The sequence below is a fragment of the Oncorhynchus kisutch genome, linkage group LG30 (assembly GCF_002021735.2).
Source record: "Oncorhynchus kisutch isolate 150728-3 linkage group LG30, Okis_V2, whole genome shotgun sequence".
NCBI lineage: Eukaryota > Metazoa > Chordata > Actinopteri > Salmoniformes > Salmonidae > Oncorhynchus > Oncorhynchus kisutch.
This window is the reverse complement of record NC_034203.2, coordinates 33,058,104-33,082,770: the sequence shown is the minus strand read 5'-3', so window position 1 is coordinate 33,082,770 and position 24,667 is coordinate 33,058,104. Positions and strand designations below refer to the sequence as shown.

Genomic DNA, 24,667 nt, shown 5'->3' with positions numbered 1-24,667 from the left:
TAATGATGGTTTATACCACACATAGGCCTTTACATTTTGACAATGATTCTCATAAACATGAGTTTAATTTGAATACAGGAGTGACATAGTGAGGGACATAGTGAATGCATGGAATCACTATTAACACATTGAAATGTTGGCAAATGTAGAAGACAGTATTATACAGTATCTCAACTGTTTGAGCATTGGAAGCCAAATGGAACTCAACCCAGTGAATGGAACTTCCGTGTGTGCCTACTGTACTTCCTTAAATTAATCTCATTTAATTATCGGTCTATTTTATGACACTCTAATCTCAGACTCAGCCCACGCATCTCAATGAGAGCGCGAGATTATCATCATGTTATGGGTATGCTTGTCACCAACAGGAACTGGGAGTTTGTAAGGATCAAAAGAAATATGAAAGGACCCATTTTCAGGTAAAAAGTTAGAGGAAAACCTGCCACAGTCTTCTGAAAACCTAACCCTGGGATAAAGTTTTATTTTTCATCTGGACATTTACAAAAGAATGGATGCCAAAGACACAAAAATGGCTTTCCAAGAGGTGTTGAGTGTTCCTGAGTGGTACAGTCTCAGTCCTGACTGATCAGAAACAAGGTTTGAATATTGCCGTCCATCAGTTATTCCCAACTTAATTTACAGAGCTTGACCAATTTTAACAAAAACAATGGATAAATTGGTAGAATCTTATTCAACATGATTCATAGCTGTAATGGCTGCCAAAGGTTGTAACGTAATACGCCGGGAGTCAGGAAGAAGGTGCAGAAGGTAAGTTTAATAATGAATAGATGCAGATGAACAAACATGAGAAGTGCACAGAACGTGAGAGAAAACAATGCTATCTAATGACTGATGTTGTCACGACTTCTGCCGAAGTCGATGCCTCTCCTTGTTCGGCCGGTGCTCAGCGGTCGACGTCACTGGTCTTCTTGCCATCATTGATCCATTTTTCATTGGTTTTGTCTTGTCTTCCTACACACCTGGTTCCAATCCCATTCATTACTTGTTGTGTATTTAACCCTCTGTTTCCCCTCATGTCCTTGTCAGAGATTGTTTGTTGTTCATTTATCGTGTTGTTTGTATTGGTGCGTGACGGGTCCTCGTACCCACTTTGTTTTGATTATTGTCATGGTTTTGGAGCTATGTTTTTAAGTTATTAAACTACTCCATTTGACCAAGTTCGATTCTTCTGCGCCTGACTTCTCTGCCACCTGTACACACGTCTATGGCAGATGTCTATTGAGGGATAAATAAGGGGGGAGTAAGCGCTGAGATAATGATGACCAGGTGTGCATAATGATGGGGAGCAGGTGTGCAGAATCATAGTTGCCAGAGCTGGTGGTTAGTAGACCGGTGAGGTTGAGCACCGGAGGGAGGGAGCAGGAGTAGGCGTGACAAAGGTGCTTCCACCAAATATTAATTCTGGGGTGAGAAGAAATACGCAATCAAGACATCATCTTTTTTTTGGTCTATAATTTTCTTTCCCTTTGAAAATGTGGAGTTGGTTGTGTAGATCTGTAGGGAAAAAAACAAATGTAACCCATTTAGATTTAATTTTAAGGCAGCAAAAATGTGAAGACTGTGCAAGGGATGTGCATGACTTTCACAAGGGACTAGTTATTGGGAATGTGTTTTATTGTGAGACATTGACTCTTGTATATATTTGGAGGCAGAGAATCCCAGTGGAGAGAGGGGAGCGGGCCAGTCAGAGACAGCAAGGGCAGTTCGTTGCTCCAGTGCCTTTCCGTTCACCTTCACACTCCTGGGCCAGACTACACTCAATCATAAGATCTACTGAAGAGATGAGTCTTCAATAAAGACTTAAAGGTTGAGACCGAGTCTGCGTCTCTCACATGGGTAGGCAGACCAGTCCATAAAAATTGAGCTCTATAGGAGAAAGCACTGCCTCCAGCTATTTGCTTAGAAATTCTAGGGACAGTTGGAGGCCTGTGTCTTGTGACCGTAGCGTAAGTGTAGGTATAACCAACTCATCATCAAGCTTTGATTATTTCAAATCAAATTTTATTTGTCACATACACATGGTTAGCAGATGTTATTGCGAGTGTAGTGAAATGCTTGTGCTTCTAGTTCCGACAATGCAGTAATAACCAACGAGTAATCTAACCTAAAAATTTCACAACAACTACCTTATACACACAAGTGTAGAAGAATATGTACATAAAAATATATGAATGAGTGATGGTACAGAACGGCATAGGCAAGATGCAGTAGATGGTATCGAGTACAGTATATACATATGAGATGAGTAATGTAGGGTATGTAAACATATAAAAGTGGCATTGTTTAAAGTGGCTAGTGATACATGTATTACATAAAGATGGCAAGATGCAGTAGATGGTATAGAGTACAGTATATACATATGAGATGAGTAATGTAGGGTATGTAAACATTATATTAAGTGGCATTGTTTAAAGTGGCTAATGATACATTTTTTACATCAATTTTTCCATTATTAAAGTGGCTGGAGTTGAGTCAGTATGTTGGCAGCAGCCACTCAATGTTAGTGGTGGCTGTTTAACAGTCTGATGGCCTTGAGATAGAAGCTGTTTTTCAGTCTCTCGGTTCCTGCTTTGATGCACATGTACTGACCTCGCCTTCTGGATGATAGCGAGGTGAACAGGCAGTGGCTCGGGTGGTTGTTGTCCTTGATGATCTTTATGGCCTTCCTGTGACATCGGGTGGTGTAGGTGTCCTGGAGGGCATGTAGTTTGCCCCCGGTGATGCGTTGTGCAGACCTCACTACCCTCTGGAGAGCCTTACGGTTGTGGGCGGAGCAGTTGCCGTACCAGGCGGTTATACAGCCCGACGGGATGCTCTCAATTGTGCATCTGTAAAAGTTTGAGTGCTTTTGGTGACAAGCCAAATTTCTTCAGCCTCCTGAGGTTGAAGAGGCGCTGCTGCGCCTTCTTCACCTCGCTGTCTGTGTGGGTGGACCAATTCAGTTTGTCCGTGATGTGTACACCGAGGAACTTAAAACTTACTACCCTCTCCACTACTGTCCCGTCGATGTGGATAGGGGGGTGCTCCCTCTACTGTTTCCTGAAGTCCACGATCATCTCCTTTGTTTTGTTGGCGTTGAGCGTGAGGTTATTTTCCTGACACAACACTCTGAGGGCCCTCACCTCCTTCCTGTAGGCCGTATCGTCGTTGTTGGTAATCAAGCCTACCACTGTAGTGTCGTCTGAAAACTTGATGATTGAGTTGGAGGCGTGCATGGCCACGCAGTCATGGGTGAACAGGGAGTACAGGAGAGGGCTGAGAACGCACCCTTGTTGGGCCACAGTGTTGAGGATCAGCGGGGTGGAGATGTTGTTACCTATCCTCACCACCTGGGGGATTTGAATCAAGGGGAGGGGTCCCTGGACCGAGTTTAGTGAAACTCTACTCTAATGGAGTGAGGGCTGTGCCTGCACAACTTTTTTAGGCAGCACCTTAAATCCTGTTGCTAGCAGTAGGGGGAGCCAGTCACTCAAAAAGAGAGGATCAAACAAACACTGTATGCCTTTTATTATTATATTTATTATATTATTATATTTTTCTTGTGTTGCTTTTAGCTACTTTAATTTCAGATGAGTGTTTATCACAGCCTTATCAACTGTTTATTTAGTAATTGTAGGACCTAGTTGAACTTTCTTATTGGTCTATTTACTCATTTACCACCTGGTGATGTCACCAGGCAGGCCAAAACTCATACCCAAACAGGCTGACATTTCAGGCAGTCATTACAAACAGCTCTTACACGTTTTCTCTCTGCCTCGTGGCAAAATGTGTATAATTGCAGGATATTATTCTTAAAGCAGCAACAACAAAAACTAAAACTGGATCAGTGAGCTGGATCAGTGAGCAAACTGTGATCGTGGCGGCGCGCGCAACCCTGATCCACTGCTGCTATGGCAACAGCTGTGGGAGGGGTTATAGAAAGAGCAGGTGGGAGTGGCGACGCAATGTGCTACACTACTGAAAAGAGAGAGGGAACTGAATAAGTGTGCGACAGAAACCTTTTTACCGGTTTATTCGTTAGTCTCTCCGGCTATCACTAATAGAGTGCTTACCACAGATATTGCAACCACAACACACCGGTATACTTTCTGTCTACCGGAATAACTACAGTGTGTATCCAAATGTCCAACTTCAACTGGAAACCTTTCGTTTTCGGCGGTCTGGCATCCGTCACTGCAGAATGCGGTGAGTTTTTATTTATTCATTTTTTACTAGACATAGGTGTTTGAGGTGGACTAACATGAATTTAGTGTCATTGTTTCTCAATTGATGTCTTTCTATCCGTTGTGTAGGTACATTTCCTATAGATTTGACCAAGACGCGGCTGCAAGTTCAAGGCCAAGTGGGCGACAGCAAGTACAGAGAGATTCGATACCGGGGAATGTTGCACGCCATCGGCAGAATATGCAGAGAGGAGGGAATAAGTGCACTTTATTCAGGGTGAGTGTTGACCAGTCTTATGATGATGATTCCATTTTTATTGAAGTCCTTTTCTGCGTTTTGCACAAAATTAGCACAGATTAAGCCTAGTTCTAGAATAAAATGCATGTTCAATTCAGATTCACCATTGAAATTTGTTCTTCGTAAAGTATTTGTCTTAATCTGTCTCCATCAAACCTGCTACTCAATAAATACCGAGCTATTTGATCATCCGTGTGTTGATACACATGCCAGCGAAGTTTCCAATAAATTAGGGGTTCCTAAACTTTTTTGGCCAACGACCACATTTTGATCTGGAACTCTGGAAATTCTCATGACCCCAACCATGTGAAATTTTTTAAATTAATAATTATCCTCTTAGAGCTATCCCCCCCCCCCCCCCCCGCACCCCCTACTTTTTTCAATTTCTGCCTGAAGACATAACCCAAATCTAACTGCCTGTAGCTCTGGCCCAGAAGCAAGGATATGCATATTCTTGGTACCATTTGAAAGAAAACACTCTGAAGTTTGTGTAAATGTGAATTGAATGTAGGAGAATATAACACAATATATCTGGTTTAGGTAATACAATGAAGAAAAACATACGTTTAATTTTTTTTTTTTTATCATCTTTAAAATGAACAAGATAAAACAAACATTCAGATAGGATGATGGGGACAATTTCAGTGAAAAACATAAGAGGGCAACAGTACTTGTGCAAAGTTTCAGAATGGTAACTTCCAAAATGAGTGTGCTACATGACATTTATCATGAAGTCACCCAGTTGTCCCACACAAGTAGCCCAAATGTACCCAAGTGGCCAAATTGGTGAAGTTATACATTTTGAAACAAATAATTATATACAAAATGCCAAAATGGTATTCTAACACACTCCCCCAAAAATGGAGAAAAAAATGTGTAACTATTTACACACTTTCAATATTTGGAAGACCCTCAGTCCTCTCAAATCAAATTTATTTATAAAGCCCTTCGTACATCAGCTAATATCTCAGTGCTGTACAGAAACCCAGCCTAAAACCCCAAACAGCAAGCAATGCAGGTGTAGAAGCACGATGGCTAGGAAAAACTCCCTAGAAAGGCCAAAACCTAGGAAGAAACCTAGAGAGGAATCGGGCTATGAGGGGTGGCCAGTCCTCTTCTTGCTGTGCCGGGTGGAGATTATAACAGAACATGGCCGAGATTTTCAAATGTTCATAGATGACCAGCAGGGTCAAATAATAATAATCACAGTAGTTGTAGAGGATGCAACAGGACAGCACCTCAAGAGTAAATATGAACAGTTTAGGGTTCCATAGCCGCAGGCAGAGCAGTTGAAACTGGAACAGCAGCAAGGCCAGGTGGACTGGGGACAGCAAGGAGTCATCATGCCAGGTAGTCCTGACGCATGGTCCTAGGGCAAAACGGTGACATTGTTCCTCTTCTGCAGGCATGTTACAGATTATACACAGTGGCTACAATGGTGTCCTCTCTGTTCAAAAAATATTCCTCCACTTGGGAATCGCTAAATGAATCGTCCTACAACACTCTCTCACTTTTCCGATCAATTTCTTCTAAAATTGTGTTCATCTGTATATCTAGACATAGATTTAGCTTTCCCTGACTTAGTCGCCACACTGATTGATATATAAACAGCTGAATCTGCGCGTTTACCAAAACAACGCTGTGCCTAAAATGCGTAGCTCCTTCCGCAATAAAACTTCAATAGCGAATTACTCTCTTTACGCCGGGTTGGTCTTCCAACACACAACCATTGCATACTGCCGTTTACCTCAGCTCATTGGCTATCTACCCAGCTAGATTTCAAGACGATCAGTGGTCATTGGGTTAAAATACAGTCAATCAACAAAACAGTGGTCATATCATTGGTGCACAGTGATGTCATTACTTTGTCTTCAAATCGGTTTCTTTCAGTCAATACATCCCGGGAAATGGCCCATGTTTGATTGTGTTACAAACAAACCAGTTGATTGCAGTGAAACCCAACATGACTGGAAAAGTCACGTTCTGTGTGGGTTATTTACCTGGAATGTGTCGTCGAAAATGGAATGAGACGGAATTCACAACTCAAGCGGTTCACAAAATGTTTCGTGTTAGGCTATAAAAACAGATTTTATCAAACAAAAGATCATTCATTGTGTAACAATGAGCATTGGGATTGCAAACAGAGGTAAACTATTTATTTTAATGCAGCATGTGATTTTGTTACGCATGTGCTGGTTGAAATTGTTGTTTTTTATGGGTCTCTATACTCAGATAATCGCATCGTATTCTTTCGCAGTAAATAATTTTTTTCATCTGACAACGCATTTGGATTAGCAAGATTCTAGGCTTTCGATACATGTGAGACACCTGTATTTTCATGACTGTTTAATATGACTATTTATGTAGCGATCACCGTATGTTGTGGAATTTCAGCCCGCTACCGGGTTCCGTGCTCAGAGGTTAACAGTCAATGTTAACTTTTTTACTTGGTGCTATGGCAGTCAATTGAAAAACATTCTAACAGTTTGTGATTTGTTTTCTCAGTTCACCATCACATAGTTTTAATGTGGGGCTATGATAGTCAATTGCAAATTAGTCTGATGTTTTATCTCACCATCACTAATGAGATGGGTGTTCTTGATGCATGTTGAGTCAGCGCTTCTCAAAGTCAGGGGAATTGGTCGACAGTGCGTATCTCAGCTGCCACATCCAACCTGAATCGATATTTTAATGAAGACAAGAGCACTGATGATGCTGGGGGAAAAAATACGAGGTGAAATCAGGACGACCGTGATCTTTCAGGTCGGAAAGTCAGAGCTCTAGAAAGGTTCCTGAGTTGGAATTCAAAGTTGGCTGACCCGGTTAAAAGATTTTTCCCAGTTGGAGCTAATTTTTGACAAGTTCCCAGTTGTCTTAAATGCAGTATTAATGCTCAGAGGGAGATGGCAACATATTTCCACAGGTGGAACAATGAGGCAGATATTTCACTGGTTGTATAAATGTGAAGCAGCTGCTTGGTGTTTCCACTCACTTCCAAATATGAACGAAATGGATTTTGGCCAACATTCTGCTACATTTCTCATTGGTGAAACATTTGGTCTCAGTACAATTTTCTGTTCCCAAACTATAATATTTTACGAAAATAGTGGCAATTTTTGTAGACTTTACTTTCTGCCAAAGTTTTTTTTTAAATTGTGTTTAGGAGTGCAAATGTATATTGAGTTATTGCACACATGCACTTCAGAGTAGGCGTTCCCTAAAGGAAATATGCAAATGAGAGTGCCAATAGGATTACGCTAGCTCGTGCTGGCACTGCCCACCTCCTTGCTTGTTCTGTTCACTGACTAATTTGTTCCCATTCGAAATGACGGGCTGTGGTTTATCTTGGTTTAGTTATAAAGATCTTTGGTATTCCCTTTGAGTCAGAACCAAAAGTCCTCCTTAGTGACCTGTGAATGCATTTGGTCACATGACAGCTCAATCAACAGATCCAGGATCAAAATAAAACGGATTGGGAAGTAGGTCCCAATGTGCTCTTCTAAGCGTTGGAGGTGAGCAGTCATTATGTGTTTGTTTGTATGACACTTACTGATGCTGTTTCCTGTTTGAAACATGCACAGCTGAGGGAAGGGGGCATGCTTTGCTTTTGAAACACTCTCCAATAAGAATGATTTCCTCTGAATCCACTGATTCGGTCACTCATCTGTAGAATGTTTTAGTGTTTCCCCTGTGTGCTTACGTTCAGTTTCCCAAACATGTATGTTACATATGCAAGGAGAAAAATGTATTTTCATTACACAGAAAGTCAACTTTTTAACATTTATTTTTTTACATTCATTGTGAACAGTTCCTCTCTGAACGTGAGAAAATATTTCAAATACTTCGCCTCAGAGTGAAATGGAACATTGTCCTGCTCTGATTCCATATCTCCACTTAGTTTTGTGAACAGGTGTGTGTGCAGGGAATGTGGTTTGATGTAGTTTAGTCTTACTTACCTGCTGCAGTATAGCTCGGAGTTCTGTGCTCCGCTCCTTTGCCGCCAGTTGCTCTCGGTGTAACATACAATGCGTCCATATGGCAGAGAGAGACACATTCATAACTAGAGTGCAGAGGCCATCCCACCATAGATGGAGCCCCATCTGTGCAAAAAGCCTCCACCATTCGATCCAATGGAATTGGTTTTAAGTCAATATAGCCACGCAGCAAACTGAACATCCCCTGTGCCGTTACATAAAGATGACCTGGCCTCCACAATCACTGGACATAAACCCAATTGAGATGGTTTGGGATGAGTCAGACCGCAGAGTAAAGGAAAAGCAGACTCCTTCAAGTCTGTTGGAAAAGCATTCCAGGTGAAGCTGGTTGATAGAATGCCATATGTGCAAAGCTGTCATCAAGGCAAAGGGAGGCTACTTTGAAAAATCTCAAATATAAAATATTTTGATTTGTTTAACACTTGTTTGGTTACTACATGATTCCATATGTGTTATTTCATAGTTTTTATGTCTTCACTATTATTCAAAATAAAGAAATCCTGGAATGAGTGGGTGTGTTATCTTTTGACTGGAACGTTTTTTTGGGGGATTTTTGAAATTCTCCCATGACCACATTTTCGTATTAGGAGACCCCACATGGGGTCACGACCCCTAGTTTGAAAACTGCAGCAATAAGTGGAAGTCCTCCTTTGCTTGTAACTGTTAAGCCTGTTTTATTTACGCCATACTCACGCGTTGTGTGTTTCTGTGTTGCAGTCTCGCCCCTGCAATGTTGCGCCAGGCATCCTATGGGACCATAAAGATTGGCACATACCAGAGCTTCAAAAGACTACTGGTGGACAGGCCAGAAGGTAAGAGAACGCACACACATCAGGGTTTTAGATCTCATAGCTATTTATTCACCTTGTTACATGTGTCCTAAATCTGTCTGTAGGGTGTGTGTGCATTGCAATGTACACTGACTTGGATATATCTACATCTCACACAGTGTTAACTCAAAATGACACAACGACTAGGTTCCAGTTTAACAACGTTACCTACCACAGTACATCGTTGCCATTACACTCAGGCCAGGTCCATCAAAGTGAGATTCTTGCGCAGACTCACTAACTACAGAAATATAGGGAAACTTAACATACAGTACTAGTCAAAAGGTTGGACACCTGCTCATTCAAGGTGTTTTCTTTATTTTTACTATTTTCTACATTGTAGAATAATAGTGGAGACATCAAAACTATGAAATAACACATGGAATCATGCAGTAACCAAAAAAGGGTTCAACAAATCAAAGTGTATTTTAGATTCTTCAATGTAGCCACCCATTGCCTTGACAGCTTTGCACACTCTTGGCCTTCTCTCAACCAGCTTCATGTGGAATGCTTTTCCAACCATCTTTAAGGAGTTCCCACATGTGCTGAGAAGTTATATATTTGAAGAATATAAAATGCTATTTGATTTAACTTTTCTGGTAACTACATGATTCCATGTGTGTTATTTCATAGTTTTGATGTCTTCACAATTCTTCTACAATGTAGAAAATAGTAAAAATTAATGAGTAGGTGTTTTAAAACTTTTGGCTGGTACAGTGTATGTATATATCTCCCAGTCACTTTCATTGCGATGTGCACATGCTATAACTATAAAGTGTGTATACAGTGGGGCAAAAAAGTATTTAGTCAGCCAACAATTGTATAAGTTCTCCCACTTAAAAAGATGAGAGGCCTGTAATTTTCATCATAAGGTACACTTCAACTATGACAGACAAAATGAGAGAAAATCCAGAAAATCACATTGTAGGATTTTTTTATGAATTTATTTGCAAATTATGGTGGAAAATAAACTTTTGTTATTGACCAAATACTTATCTCAATACTTTGTTATATACCCTTTGTTGGAAATGACAGAGGTCAAACGTTTTCTGTAAGTCTTCACAAGGTTTTCACACACTGTTGCTGGTATTTTGGCCCATTCCTCCATGCAGATCACCTCTAGAGCAGTGATGTTTTGGGGCTGTTGCTGGGCAACATGGACTTTCTCCAAAGATTTTCTATGGGGTTGAGATCTGGAGACTGGCTAGGCCACTCCAGGACCTTGAAATGCTTCTTATGAAGCCACTCCTTCGTTGCCTGGGCGGTGTGTTCGGGATCATTGTCATGCTGAAAGACCCCTTCAATGCCCTTGCTGATGGAGGTTTTCACTCAATCTCACGATACATGCCCCCATTCATTCTTTCCTTTACACTGATCAGTCCTGGTCCCTTTGCAGAAAAACAGCCCCAAAGCATGATATTTCCACCCCCATGCTTCACAGTAGGTATGGTGTTCTTTGGATGCAACTCAGCATTCTTTGTCCTCCAAACACGACAAGTTGAGTTTTTACCAATAAGTCCTATTTTGGTTTCATCTGACCATATGACATTCTCCCAATCTTCTTCTGGATCATCCAAATGCTCTCTAGCAAACTCCAGACGGGCCTGGACATGTACTGTCTTAAGCAGGGGGACACGTCTGGCACTGCAGGATTTGAGTCCCTGGCAGCGTAGTGTGTTACTGATGGTAGGCTTTGTTACTTTGGTCCCAGCTCTCTGCAGGTCATTCACTAGGTCTCCCCGTGTGGTTCTGGGATTTTTGCTCACCGTTCTTGTGATCATTTTGACCCCACGGGGTGAGATCTTGCGTGGAGCCCCAGATTGAGGGAGATTATCAGTGGTCTTGTATGTCTTCCATTTCCTAATAATTGCTCCTATTGCAGATTACTTTACCTATTGCAGATTCAGTCTTCCCAGCCTGGTGCAGGTCTACAATTTTGTTTCTGGTGTCCTTTGACAGCTCTTTGGTCTTGGCCATAGTGGAGTTTGGAGTGTGACTGTTTGAGGTTGTGGACAGGTGTCTTTTATACTGATAACAAGTTCAAACAGGTGCCATTAATACAGGTAACAAGTGGAGGACAGAGGAGCCTCTTAAAGAAGTTACAGGTCTGTGAGAGCCAGAATTCTTGCTTGTTTGTAGGTGACCAAATACTTATTTTCCACCATAATTTGCAAATAAATTCATAAAAAATCCTACAATGTGATTTTTCTGGATTTTTTTTCCTTCTCATTTTGTCTGTCATAGTTGACGTGTACCTATGATGAAAATTACAGGCCTCTCATATTTTTAAGTGGGAGAACTTGCACAATTGGTGGCTGACTAAATACTTCTTTGCCCCACTGTATATATATCGATGTAAATAAGAGTTGTGCCATTGAAGGTCAAACAGCAATAATCTAATGAATTCCGGGCGTGTGAAGTTATACCTAGGATAAATATAAGCCTTACACAACCTTAAGACTCACTAATTAATTATTTTATGAAAACAGTTTAACCTCCATTTTTTTTTGGGGGGGGGCACACTAATCACTGATCTGGCTTTCAAGTCTATGAAAATGCCCTATTCAGGCATAATGGATATCCACTAATAATAACTAACTTCTTGTATTAGGCTATAGAAAATGAAGACGTCTCATCAATCTCTCAAGGCCACGTGCTAGTGATTAGCCAGCTAATCTTTATACTGCATTTCAAGTTTAGTAAACTTCAATCTATTTGCTAACTAACAAGGTTGAACAGTTGATATGTTATGAACACAATGTTCTGTTTGAAAAAGCATGTTAGCCTGTCCACTTAGGTCACGATTTCAACATCTGAACAATCTTATTTCTCAGAATGACGAGTTGCCAATTCGATATATAATTGTGTTTTATGCTTCTTGCACATTTATAAAACAGACTAGACAGCTAGTTTAAGTCTTTGGCTAAATTGCTGCTAGTGGTACCGCAATGTCGCGAGTGATTCTGGAAAATGTATTTCTAGTTTGTCAATGTTCATTGATACTCACGTTTCAGTAGGTTCTGCTCTGCGTGCAATTTGAGTAGTTGAGACATTTGAAAAGGATATCTTTAGAAATGTCACCTTCTCCCCTGAGACATTATTTTATTAATGTGTATTGGTGTCCATATGACCTATTTATTTTTATATATATTTTTTGACTAAATAGCGAGTTGAAACCACTTGTCAGAGGAAGATGTGATCTCAACTTTGTTGGCGTGAGAGACATGGAGGGGCTTAGTGTGTGTTAACAGAGGAAGATGTGATCTCAACTTTGTTGGCGTGAGAGACATGGAGGGGCTTAGTGTGTGTTAACAGAGGAAGATGTGATCTCAACTTTGTTGGCGTGAGAGACATGAAGGGGCTTAGTGTGTGTTAACAGAGGAAGATGTGATCTCAACTTTGTTGGTGTGAGAGACATGGAGGGGCTTAGTGTGTGTTAACAGAGGAAGATGTGATCTCAACTTTGTTGGCGTGAGAGACATGGAGGGGCTTAGTGTGTGTTAACAGAGGAAGATGTGATCTCAACTTTGTTGGCGTGAGAGACATGAAGGGGCTTAGTGTGTGTTAACAGAGGAAGATGTGATCTCAACTTTGTTGGTGTGAGAGACATGGAGGGGCTTAGTGTGTGTTAACAGAGGAAGATGTGATCTCAACTTTGTTGGTGTGAGAGACATGGAGGGGCTTAGTGTGTGTTAACAGAGGAAGATGTGATCTCAACTTTGTTGGTGTGAGAGACATGGAGGGGCTTAGTGTGTGTTAACAGAGGAAGATGTGATCTCAACTTTGTTGGTGTGAGAGACATGGAGGGGCTTAGTGTGTGTTAACAGAGGAAGATGTGATCTCAACTTTGTTGGCGTGAGAGACATGAAGGGGCTTAGTGTGTGTTAACAGAGGAAGAGGCCGATGTCTTTCCATGGGATTATTTTGGACCTACGTTTTTTCAACTGCTTCTCCTGTCTTTGGGACAAGGACTCCCATTGTTAGGGCAGAGACGTGCATCTCATCATTATATACAGATCTCTGGTGTAAATGGGAAGGTGCACAGAAGATGCGAAGGAGACTAGACTAAACATACAACATGAGAACAAGCAGACATACATGTTCAGTTACTTGATTCTGTTCTACAGGCATTTGGAATAACACACAAAAACATATATCAAATGAATTTGATTTATTAAAATGTATTTCCCAGCCCTAAGACTAGGTATGAGAAAAGAAGACTAGGTAGGAACTATGAGATGCCTTCTGGGGCATATATTCCACAGGACAGCAAAGCTCCTTATGTGCTAGGCTCAGAACATGCTACGAGTGTACCTACCCCAAGCTGTGTGAAGGTTGTAGGTCAAGTTAATGTGTGTGACCCAGTTTCTGCTGAGCATAATATCTCCATTATACGCTATTGTAACACGGACACACACATCATAGAGGTAGTGTGTGCGCGGGTGAGACTTAGAGGAACTATAATTCAATGTACAAAGACTAGCCTGAATTGAATTTCTCCTCTCTCTTTCTCAGATGAGACGTTGTTGACCAACGTCCTGTGTGGTGTTCTGTCTGGAGTCATCTCCTCGTCCATCGCCAACCCAACGGACGTACTGAAGGTAATGAGACACACACACACACTTGTAAACGTTGTCAGTAGTTTCCTGGGTATTAGAAGCCAACAGAGACCGGCAGGGTTGATCTGAACAAAATAGTGTTTTGGCTCTGTTTCTTTGTCTCAGAGCATAAGCAGTGATCCTCTCTGGGCCTGCCTAATCCAGCTCAGCCTGAACGCTAGGGGTTTTCTACATTAATACGGGATCGGTGTTCCCCCTCCCGCGGAATGGTTGAGCTAACATAGGCTAATGTGATTAGCATGAGGTTGTAAGTAACAAAAAACATCTCGGGACATAGACATATCTGATATGGGTAGAAAGCTTCAATTCTTGTTAATCTAACGGCAATGTCCAATTTACAGTAGGTATTACAGTGAAATAATGCCTTTCTATTGTTTGAGCAGGGTGCACAGTTATGAACTTGAAAATGTATGAATTAACCAATTAAGCACATTTGGGCAGTCTTAATACAACATTTTGAACAGTTATCCAATGGTTCATTGGATCGGTCAAAAAATTTGCGCACACACTGTTGCCATCTAGTGGCCAAAATCTAAATTGTGCCTGGGCTGGAATAATACATTTATTTTATTTAACTTTTTATTTAACTAGGAAAGTCAGTTAAGAACAAATTCTTATTTACATTGACGACCTACCAAAAGGGGATGGGGGCTGGGATAAAAAATATATATTTTTAAATATAAATTATAGGACAAAACACACCACGACAAGAGACAACATTACATAGAGACCTAAGACGACAACACAGCATGTTAGCGACACAACACGGTAGCAGCTGCAGTAGATATCTCAGATGGGGGGAGTGAGGCCTAAGAGGGTTTTATAAATAAGCATCAACCAGTGAGTCTTGCGACAGGTATACAGAGATGACCAGTTTTACAGAGGAATATAGAGTGTGGTGATGTGTCCATTAAATAGCATTGGTGGCAAACCTGATGGCCGACTGGTAAAGAACATCTAGCTGCTCGATAGCACCCTTATCTGCCGATCTATAAATATCTTTGTTCTAGCATGGGTAGGATGGTCATCTGAATCAGGGTTAGTTTGGCAGCTGGGGTGAACGAGGAGTGATTACGATAGAGGAAAAGTCTAGATTTAACTTTAGCCTGCAGCTTTGATATGTACCAAGAGAAGGACAGTGTACCGTCTAGCCATACTCCCAAGTGCAAATACTTTCTCTTGCATTTCAAAGATGGTGGTACAAAAAACAAACTCATGTTTTTTTACTTTATCTTTTAACAGATCTAATGTGTTATTTTCTCCTACATTCATTTAACATTTCCACAAACTTCAAAGTGTTTTCTTTCAAACAATATCATTTAAATGTCATTTTAAGCGGAAAATGAAAAAAGGGTCAGATCCTTAAGAGGTTTTAATGGATTGGAGGGTGTGTGAGGGGGTGAAAGTACTTGTAGTTTCTAAATAAGGTTCCTACATTAATTCTATGGGTACAGGGTTGTCTGGTGGGGGGTTGAAGTGTGTATAGGAGGGGAGTCACTGAGATATTTCCAGACTCCTGCCCACCAGAAATAGCCATATCATGTGGGCGTATGTGTGTTTTTAGGATTTAATTGGGTTGGCTGAAAGTTAGAACAGTGTGTTTTCAAAGGTAGTGTGTTCCCTTTTGCTCTGTGTGTGTGTGTGTGGGGGGGGGGGGGGGTCGTTGGTCAAGTGCTTAGCTCTATTCACACACTTAAATAACCCTCTGGACATACACACACCACTCAACCAGGTATGCAGGCAGATTTATATTTCCCTTTAAGTTGGATGAGACTGATCTGCATTCAACACATTAACATTGTTATTGTTATCATTTGTTTGGTCTTAAGAGCATTGGCAAGGCTTTAAGTAGGCCAGAATGCAGAACACAGTGGGTCAGAATGCAGATGAGGACAGCTGGTGAACCCTTAGCACCTTAACATCCTGGCTCTACACACACCTTAGCAGTGTTTCCCCCTAAGCTTAACTCTTTGTGGCAGATCGCCGAAGGCCATGTTAAATTGTCATCCAGTGCTGATAACTCTCACTAGTCTCTCATGTCATCTGCATACTGGTTTTCTGTTCATTTGAGTTGACTTTTATCCTAACAGTTTTTCCTTCCTGGTTTTCCCAGATCCGTATGCAGGCTCAGGGCAGTGTGATCCAGGGAAGCATGATGGGAAACTTCATCAACATCTACCAACAGGAAGGAACCAGGGGACTGTGGAAGGTAGGTGTATGGACACACACAGTTTCACACACACACACACACACTTTTAACCCCCCTCACTCTCTCTCGCTCTCACAGGGTGTGTCTCTGACAGCGCAGAGAGCAGCCATCGTAGTGGGGGTGGAGCTTCCTGCCTATGACCTCGCAAAGAAACACCTGATTCTGGATTGTCACATGGGTGACAACATTTACACACACTTCTTGTGAGTGACATCACCAATGCTCACCCACCACTCTGTTAACACTCCACAAGAGAGCAACATATGGCTGCGTAAGACGAGGGAACTTCTGACCCTTTCCCTCTGGTTCCCAGGTCCAGTTTTGCGTGTGGTCTGGCGGGGGCTCTGGCCTCTAACCCCATAGACGTGGTCCGCACACGGATGATGAACCAGACATATGGAGCTGTCACCTACCAGGGAACACTGGACTGCTTACTTCAGGTAGGTAGGCACACCAGGGTTTCTGTTAGCCGGTTATGGCTGGCTTTTTGGCCCAAAGATCAAATAAATTAGCACCGACTAATTGTCCGGGGGGGTGGAATCCCATGACAAAATAATGCTTTTAGTCTGGAAATATCAGTCGATGGAAATACATTTGAATGGTCATGCTTATCGCAGCGGTCTAAGGCACTGCATCTCAGTGCTAGAGGCATCACTACAGACCCTGGTTCGATCCCGGGCTGTCTCACAACTGGCCGTGAACAGGCGTCCCAATAGGGCGGCGCACAATTGGCCCAGTGTCGTCCGGGTTAGGCCGTCATTGTAAATAAGAATCAGGTTTGTGATGACCATGTGCGTTCATTCAATGCTATGATTGATCTCCTGAAGAAGCTATCCCTTTTCCTTTCTGTATCCCCAAATGTTTGGATATACAGGTAAAGTTACTAGGTTGTTAGCTAGCTAGCCAATGATGGAACCATTTGTTTACACTTCAGTCATGTTAACGGCCCGCAAATAATTGTATAAAGGCCCAAAACATAGTTTATGAATGGGAAATGTGATCTGCTATAGGAAGATAAAAATGTTGCTCCGGTAAGCAAGCCATTTTTGCTGTAGTAATGGTGCAGCCTTTACGCGATTGACTCTGCACTCACTTTTTCTCAGGCACTCGAAACAAAGTGAAGCCTTATTACAACAGTTGTTATTATCTGGGAGATTCTTTTTCCTATTTGCACCGTGCTCCCAAAATTCCTGGATGAAAAGCAACATATTTTGTTACATAGAGCTCTGGGTTCATGTCTATTTTCATTAGTTTGTATCTTATTTATTATGAGGCCTGTCTTGCCTAGCAAAAATTATTTTATAGAGACTTCCATATGCCATTAAAACCAGCCTATTTCTCTCATGTTCTACTGGTTTTCAAATCAACTTTTATTTTATTGTCAAATAGCCGAACTTCATTCCTAGTCATATTAGCAACCCATGCTAGTTGCATCTTTAGATCTCCCATATTTCTAAAGATATTTTAATCTCTTTCACATGAAACCACTCGCATGTGTGGTGCGCTTCTGGCACCTGGGTTTCTCTGCTAATTGCATTATGGAACCAGCATTCGTGCGTGCATTGCTGCGCTTAAATGATTATTTCTTCACATTATATCAAAATGTTAAGCTAATAGATCTGATCTGTTGCATCAGTCTCATTGCTTTTGAATTGATTTATTTTTTGGTGTAACCTAGGACTACTGGTTGTAAAGTTTGGGATCTATTGTCCCATAACTGTCCCAAAGTCTGTTTTGGAATAGGCTATTTTATTTCTCGCACAGAACAACATGCTGACCAATAGAATAGGGGAACTTTTCTACTATGGGGGATAGTAGATTGACATAGACTAGTGATTTTGCTATTCGTTACTCCGCTAATATTGGTATTTCTCAAATGTCCGGTAAATAAAAATGCTGAAAGTAAATGTTCCTAACGGAAACCCTGATGAGGACACACCATATGAACCAGGGGTGTAATCATTAGTCTAAACACCTGCAAAACAGAATGTATTGGACAAATTCAGGTAGGTCCCTCCCCGTTCTGTTTAAGAAGCGTTTTGCAACAGAATTGGCATTATGAATACAGCCCATAGATGCGGGGCAATGATTGGTACAGGGCTGTGTGTGTGTGTGTGTGTGTGTGTGTGTGTGTGTAACGTTTTGTCTCTTTAGACGTCGCGGTCTGAGGGCTTCATGGCACTCTACAAAGGCTTTTTCCCCAACTGGCTCCGTCTCGGCCCATGGAACATCATCGTATCCTTTCACCTACTCACAGAAGTGTGTTTTGTTTTCTTTTGTGTATATTTATCTACCACTGACGGTTTGCACCAGAGTCGAGGTTAATTCCAGTTTAATATACATCTGTAGAGTTGGTCATGGAATTTCTTTATAGGAATGCAATTCCTAAATTGACTGGAATTTTGATGGAATTGATCCCAACCTTAGTTTGGACATTCCAATGGCGCCAGAGGGTGAATCTAATGCTTGCTAACGCAATTATGTAATGCAGTTGCACACACATTACAGCTGCTGTAATAGCAATCCAGTTTCACCTAGGGTAACAGAAGGATCTAGGACCAGAATGGTGGTGAGGAAGATGGAGGGGGAGGAAGAAGGGGGTGGGGGGAGAGAAATAAATGGGAAGGGTTTAAGTTTGGAGAGTGGCCGGGTCCCTTTGGTGCATTAAGAGAGAGGGAAAGGAAAAGAAGATTTGAGGGAGAACAATAGGGGGAGAGAAATCTGTTCCCTGTGGCATGTTGGTCTGTAGACAGATGTCTCAGTGACATCATGAATGAGTATAAACCCAAAATGATAGCTTCTGCATGACCTCCAAATAGCCTACTTTTATTTTATTCATTATCCTCCAACATTATTTACAATTTACAAAAAGTCACGGAATAAAAGTAAATTGTCATCTGAGAATTTTACAACTCATGCACCGTCTTGTCACAGGTGGATTTGGTCTTGTTGCTGTAGCAGCCCAGTAACCACAACGGATGTTGCGACAGTCACACAGACATGAACTTTTTTCATGTCTATGCAACAAGGAACCCGAAGGTCTACAGACATTCCATCGGAATATAAATGAAATGTTTTAAACAGCGACACTTGTTACATTCTAATTAACTACAGATATGGCATTAGAACAAGTATAAACCTTTTAGGAGAGTGGGCCTATAGATTGAGCAGAGGTAGCAGCTATAACTAAACCTCAGCCATGTAATGTGATTATTACATTGAGGTAACCAGGGGATCACAGAAGGGAGCTAGGAACCTGTGACCAGGGGAGCTAAGAACAGGTAACCAGGGGATTACAGAAGGGAGCTAGGAACCTGTAACCAGGGGAGCTAGGAACGGGTAACCAGGGGACCACAGAAGGGAGCTAAGAACCTGTAACCAGGGGAGCTAGGAACGGGTAACCAGAGGATTACAGAAGGGAGCTAAGAACCTGTAACCAGGGGAGCTAGGAACGGGTAACCAGGGGATTACAGAAGGGAGCTAAGAACCTGTAACCAGGGGAGATGGGAACGGGTAACCAGGGGACCACAGAAGGGAGCTAAGAACCTGTAACCAGGGGAGATGGGAACGGGTAACCAGGGGATTACAGAAGGGAGCTAAGAACCTGTAACCAGGGGAGCTAGGAACGGGTAACCAGGGGATTACAGAAGGGAGCTAAGAACCTGTAACCAGGGGAGATGGGAACGGGTAACCAGGGGACCACAGAAGGGAGCTAAGAACCTGTAACCAGGGGATCTAGGAACGGGTAACCAGGGGACCACAGAAGGGAGCTAAGAACCTGTAACCAGGGGAGCTAGGAACGGGTAACCAGGGGATTACAGAAGGGAGCTAAGAACCTGTAACCAGGGGAGATGGGAACGGGTAACCAGGGGATTACAGAAGGGCGCTAAGAACCTGTAACCAGGGGAGCTAGGAACGGGTAACCAGGGGATTACAGAAGGGAGCTAAGAACCTGTAACCAGGGGAGATGGTAACGGGTAACCAGGGGGTCACCGAGGTGAGCTAGGAACGGGTAACCAGGGGGTCACCGAGGTGAGCTAGGAACGGGTAACCAGGGGGTCACCGAGGTGAGCTAGGAACGGGTAACCAGGGGGTCACCGAGGTGAGCTAGGAACGGGTAACCAGGGGGTCACCGAGGTGAGCTAGGAACGGGTAACCAGGGGGTCACCGAGGTGAGCTAGGAACGGGTAACCAGGGGGTCACCGAGGTGAGCTAGGAACGGGTAACCAGGGGGTCACCGAGGTGAGCTAGGAACGGGTAACCAGGGGGTCACCGAGGTGAGCTAGGAACGGGTAACCAGGGGGTCACCGAGGTGAGCTAGGAACGGGTAACCAGGGGGTCACCGAGGTGAGCTAGGAACGGGTAACCAGGGGGTCACCGAGGTGAGCTAGGAACGGGTAACCAGGGGGTCACCGAGGTGAGCTAGGAACGGAAATGGAAGTCTACAGGGTGGAGTGGACGTGGTGTGTTTGGGATGTGTTATGTTCCTAGCAAAGCTCCTGCACGGAGAAGGATGTTTTTATTTTTTATTTCTCTCTTTCTGTGCCTTGTCCTTAACTCCTCCTTAGTTCTTTGTTACCTACGAACAGCTGAAGAAGATGGAGGTCTGATGGAGAGAATGAAATGTAGCGCTGTGGAGAAGAGGAAAGAACTCTGCCAGAGAGGGGAAAGAATGGACCAAAAGAGGGGTGGACGTATCCTGTCTAGCCTCCCACTTCTTGTCTGGGTGGTGTTGACCACGCCCCCTCAGACACATTTCTCCTGCTTACGTAATGGAGCTCTGGTTGGTTGGGAAAGAGGAAGTGAAAATTGCGGTCAATTGCACCATCAGAAAGCAAGGTGACGCGAAGACCATAATTTTGAAACTGGCCCTAAATTATGTATTTATTATTATGTTTTGAATCTGTCGAGCCTCAACCGCTGGTATCATATAAACACACAAGACCTGGACAAATGTGGGTTGTGAGTTGGGGGTTTGTTACTACGATGATATATTTATCCGGTCCTTTGCAACCGAGGAAATTTATATGACCGGACCTTCTAAAATAGTACTCGAGGACCCCTGATGTACAGGATCTCAAATGATGTTAAAAGCAGTCACTACTTACCTCAGATTGTATGGATTTCAGATGCCTTGGTGTGCGTTCTCTGGTTGCAAGCGGAACTGCCAAAAGAAGCTGTGGAAAAGACTGCTAACTTTGCCATTTACTCAAGGACTGGCCACTCTTTGAAACCATAGATGTCTGTGCAGCCACTGGAAAGCTTATATTTGTTATGATGGTTGGCTGTGGGTTTGGATTTTGTATGTCAGAGTATTTTCTAATTATAGAACTGGGTTGGTAGGACTTTTAATGGGGCTAGTTGTATAACCAGATTAAGATCAGAGGTCAGGTGACCACTAACTCTCTCCCACACACACTTAATCACACACACACACACACACACAATGGCACACAGGTTATTAATGCCAGGGTGAATTGGCTCAGTGTATTGACTCACTCAGTCATGTGGGCACCCTTAGAACAAACTTTCTTCATTTCAGGGTGACCTGGCACAGTGTATGAATGACCTACACACAGTTAATGGGGACGGTGTGTACGGACTATTCTGGGTTCATATTATTAATACACTCTGGACAGCCTGATTGGCACGCCGCCCCTTACGTCATTTCAGGACCCCTATCTCTGACACACACACGGAGCCCCAGTTCTTACTCTGCCACAGCAGCAGAGACTCCATATTCTATCCCTGTTCAGGTCGAGGTGTCCAATCAAACCTATTTAACCTTTCATTTACAGGATATCTCTTAAACTTCCAGAGAGACCTGCCTGTAGTCTGACCTGGCCTATGCAGTAACAGGGAAGTGAATGTCAAGAGATGTGGCTGTTGTATATTTAGCCATTGCACCTGACTACCAATGCCATTTTCTGTGTGCTGGTGTTGTTGATTTGCCATTTTATGATCCCAAGACACAGAACAAATGTACATGTCAACTAACTGTTGATCCTCTATTACCCTTCATTTCTTCTACTTTGTTCTTCACCATTATCAGTTAGATCGTTTGAAGGTGAGCTTGCTAGTTTTTTTTCTTGAGTTAAGGTTGAACCTCGGACTGTGTTCATGTGACAATACGGTTATTGTATATGGTTTGTTTATAGCCCCCAAAGCCTTAATTCCAATGTGTCACTGTCATAGCCCCTTAAATACTTATGTTATCCTGATTTTAAAGCAAGGCATATATCAACTTCTGACTGGTCTCATGTTTTACTTCAACTGGGAGTAAAGCCCAGTCTATTCACTAGGATGAAACGGAAACAAATGGGGCAAAATGGGGATGGACTACCTGACGTTAAGAAACGCTTGTTTTTCCATTCCAAAAATGTTGGCTTCGGAGTGCGCTAATGAAAACGACCGTGAACTTGTGATCTGACCAGGAATGTAATGAGCATATAGACTCCGTCCCAGTCTATTGACAAATCCTGTATTGACACCTAGTCTCTAGGAACATGCTAAATCATATGGTGAAAATTCAGTTTATGGCTTGATTCAATCCGTTTTGCAGAAGTTCAGTGCTATAGCGGGATTGAAATGTGACGGTAATTTACGATTTGAACCGACATGAAGCATTCACTGAATGCACTCTCCGTGACCAGGGGGAACATGGCCTTTACATTTCAATCGCGCTGAACGTCCATGATCAGTATAGAATCGAGTCCTTGGACTATCAAGGCAATATTGCTTGCTGTCCAATTCTTTCATATCAGCTATGGATTTGTCATACATGGACGTCCCACTAGACAGTTACACATTCGTCCACAGGGTGCCGCTGTGTACCATGTCTATGCATAAGCTCTCTATTGCAGACACATTTTTACACTCAGGACCCAAAATGTAGCACCATCAGACACTGATTCATGAATAATTCAAAGGCTCTGATCTAATTGTTCTTTATTTCAGTGGATAAATATCCTAGTTTTCCTCACCAGTTTTTGAAGAGATGGGACTGCTGGGGAGAGATTGCCATGAACCCTGACTGTGTGTATGAATGCTTTAGTTATTTTATTGACAGACACCATGGGATGGACTCATTAGATGTATATAGATGGCTGTTATTCTAACTTCTGAATCTGAGCCATGATGGTGTATTTTTACTGCAAAGCTTCACTTCTTAAAAAAAATATTTAAAAAATGCTGGTGTTTTCAGTAATTTCACAGTGGAGCAAACTATCTGACATATGAAGGCAATAGAACCAAGAACAGTCCAAATGCGTAACTCAAAGCTTACAAACTACACACACACACACACACGGCTTCTCCAAGAGCCAATGGCCATGGGGGTTCCAATCACCATGGTGCATTGTGGGTAGTATTCATTCCATTTTTGCTCCTGGGGTACAGGGGTTGGCTTATTGTGTTGGAGGGATCTGTATGTGTTAGAGGAATTGGGTTCTGGGCTCCATTCCAAATTCTCCTTGATTTGCTCAATAATGGAAGGACAATAATATAATTGCTTGCAATAATGTACTTTTTTGCAATCATGTTATGGTGAGAGGTAAAATACTTCATAAATTGCCTACATTACTACAAATATTAATAGCTAATTATGGAAAATAAGAAACAGGATTTTTAATATATACAGTGGGGCAAAAAAGTATTTAGTCAGCCACCAATTGTGCAAGTTCTCCCACTTAAAAAGATGAGAGGCCTGTAATTTTCATCATAGGTACACTTCAACTATGACAGACAAAATGAGGGGGAAAAAATCCAGAAAATCACATTGTAGGATTTTTTATGAATTTATTTGCAAATTATGGTGGGAAAATAAGTATTTGGTCAATAAACTTTTGTTATCTCAATACTTTGTTATATACCCTTTGTTGGCAATGACAGAGGTCAAATGTTTTCTGTAAGTCTTCACAAGGTTCTCACACACTGTTGCTGGTATTTTGGCCCATACCTCCATGCAGATCTCCTCTAGAGCAGTGATTTTTTTTGGGGGGGGGGCTGTTGCTGGGCAACACGGACTTTCAACTCCCTCCAAAGATTTTCTATGGGGTTGAGATCTGGAGACTGGCTAGGCCACTCCAGGACCTTGAAATGCATCTTACGAAGCCACTCCTTCGTTGCCCGGGCGGTGTGTTTGGGATCATTGTCATGCTGAAAGACCCAGCCACGTTTCATCTTCAATGCCCTTGCTGATGGAAGGAGATTTTCACTCCAAATCTCACGATACATGGCCCCATTCATTCTTTCCTTTACACGGATCAGTCGTCCTGGTCCCTCTGCAGAAAAACAGCCCCAAAGCATGATGTTTCCACCCCCATGCTTCACAGTAGGTATGGTGCTCTTTGGATGCAACTCAGCATTCTTTGTCCTCCAAACACGAGTTGAGTTTTTACCAAAAAGTTATATTTTGGTTTCATCTGACCATATGACATTCTCCCAATCTTCTTCTGGATCATCCAAATGCTCTCTAGCAAACTTCAGACGGGCCTGGACATGTACTGGCTTAAGCAGGGGGACACGTCTGGC

The 24,667-nt window shown here is 42.4% G+C and overlaps 1 protein-coding gene across 2 annotated transcripts; it reads left to right on the top strand.

Annotated features, from left to right (window-relative positions):
• Positions 1-3,951: 3,951 nt before the first annotated feature.
• LOC109874859 (kidney mitochondrial carrier protein 1) lies at positions 3,952-22,379 on the top strand. Of its 2 annotated transcripts, XM_020466891.2 has the most exons (9): positions 3,952-4,206; positions 4,314-4,461; positions 9,195-9,289; positions 13,823-13,908; positions 16,040-16,135; positions 16,214-16,338; positions 16,449-16,575; positions 18,290-18,370; positions 20,704-22,379. In XM_020466891.2, the coding sequence occupies exons 1-9, from the start codon at positions 4,143-4,145 to the stop codon at positions 20,743-20,745; spliced, it is 864 nt and encodes a 287-aa protein (XP_020322480.1). In that variant the 5' UTR covers positions 3,952-4,142; the 3' UTR covers positions 20,746-22,379. The 2 variants fall into 2 exon arrangements, with proteins under 2 accessions (XP_020322480.1, XP_020322479.1); XM_020466890.2 differs by having other exon boundaries at positions 3,959-4,206; positions 16,040-16,338.
• Positions 22,380-24,667: the final 2,288 nt, after the last annotated feature.

Coding starts and splice junctions, on each gene's coding strand:
- LOC109874859 (XM_020466890.2), top strand. CDS start 4,143: ATGTCCAACTTCAACTGGAAACCTTTCGTTTTCGGCGGTCTGGCATCC. Junction 4,207..4,313: donor ATCCGTCACTGCAGAATGCG/GTGAGTTTTTAT, acceptor TCCGTTGTGTAG/GTACATTTCCTATAGATTTG. Junction 13,909..16,039: donor ACCCAACGGACGTACTGAAG/GTAATGAGACAC, acceptor TGGTTTTCCCAG/ATCCGTATGCAGGCTCAGGG.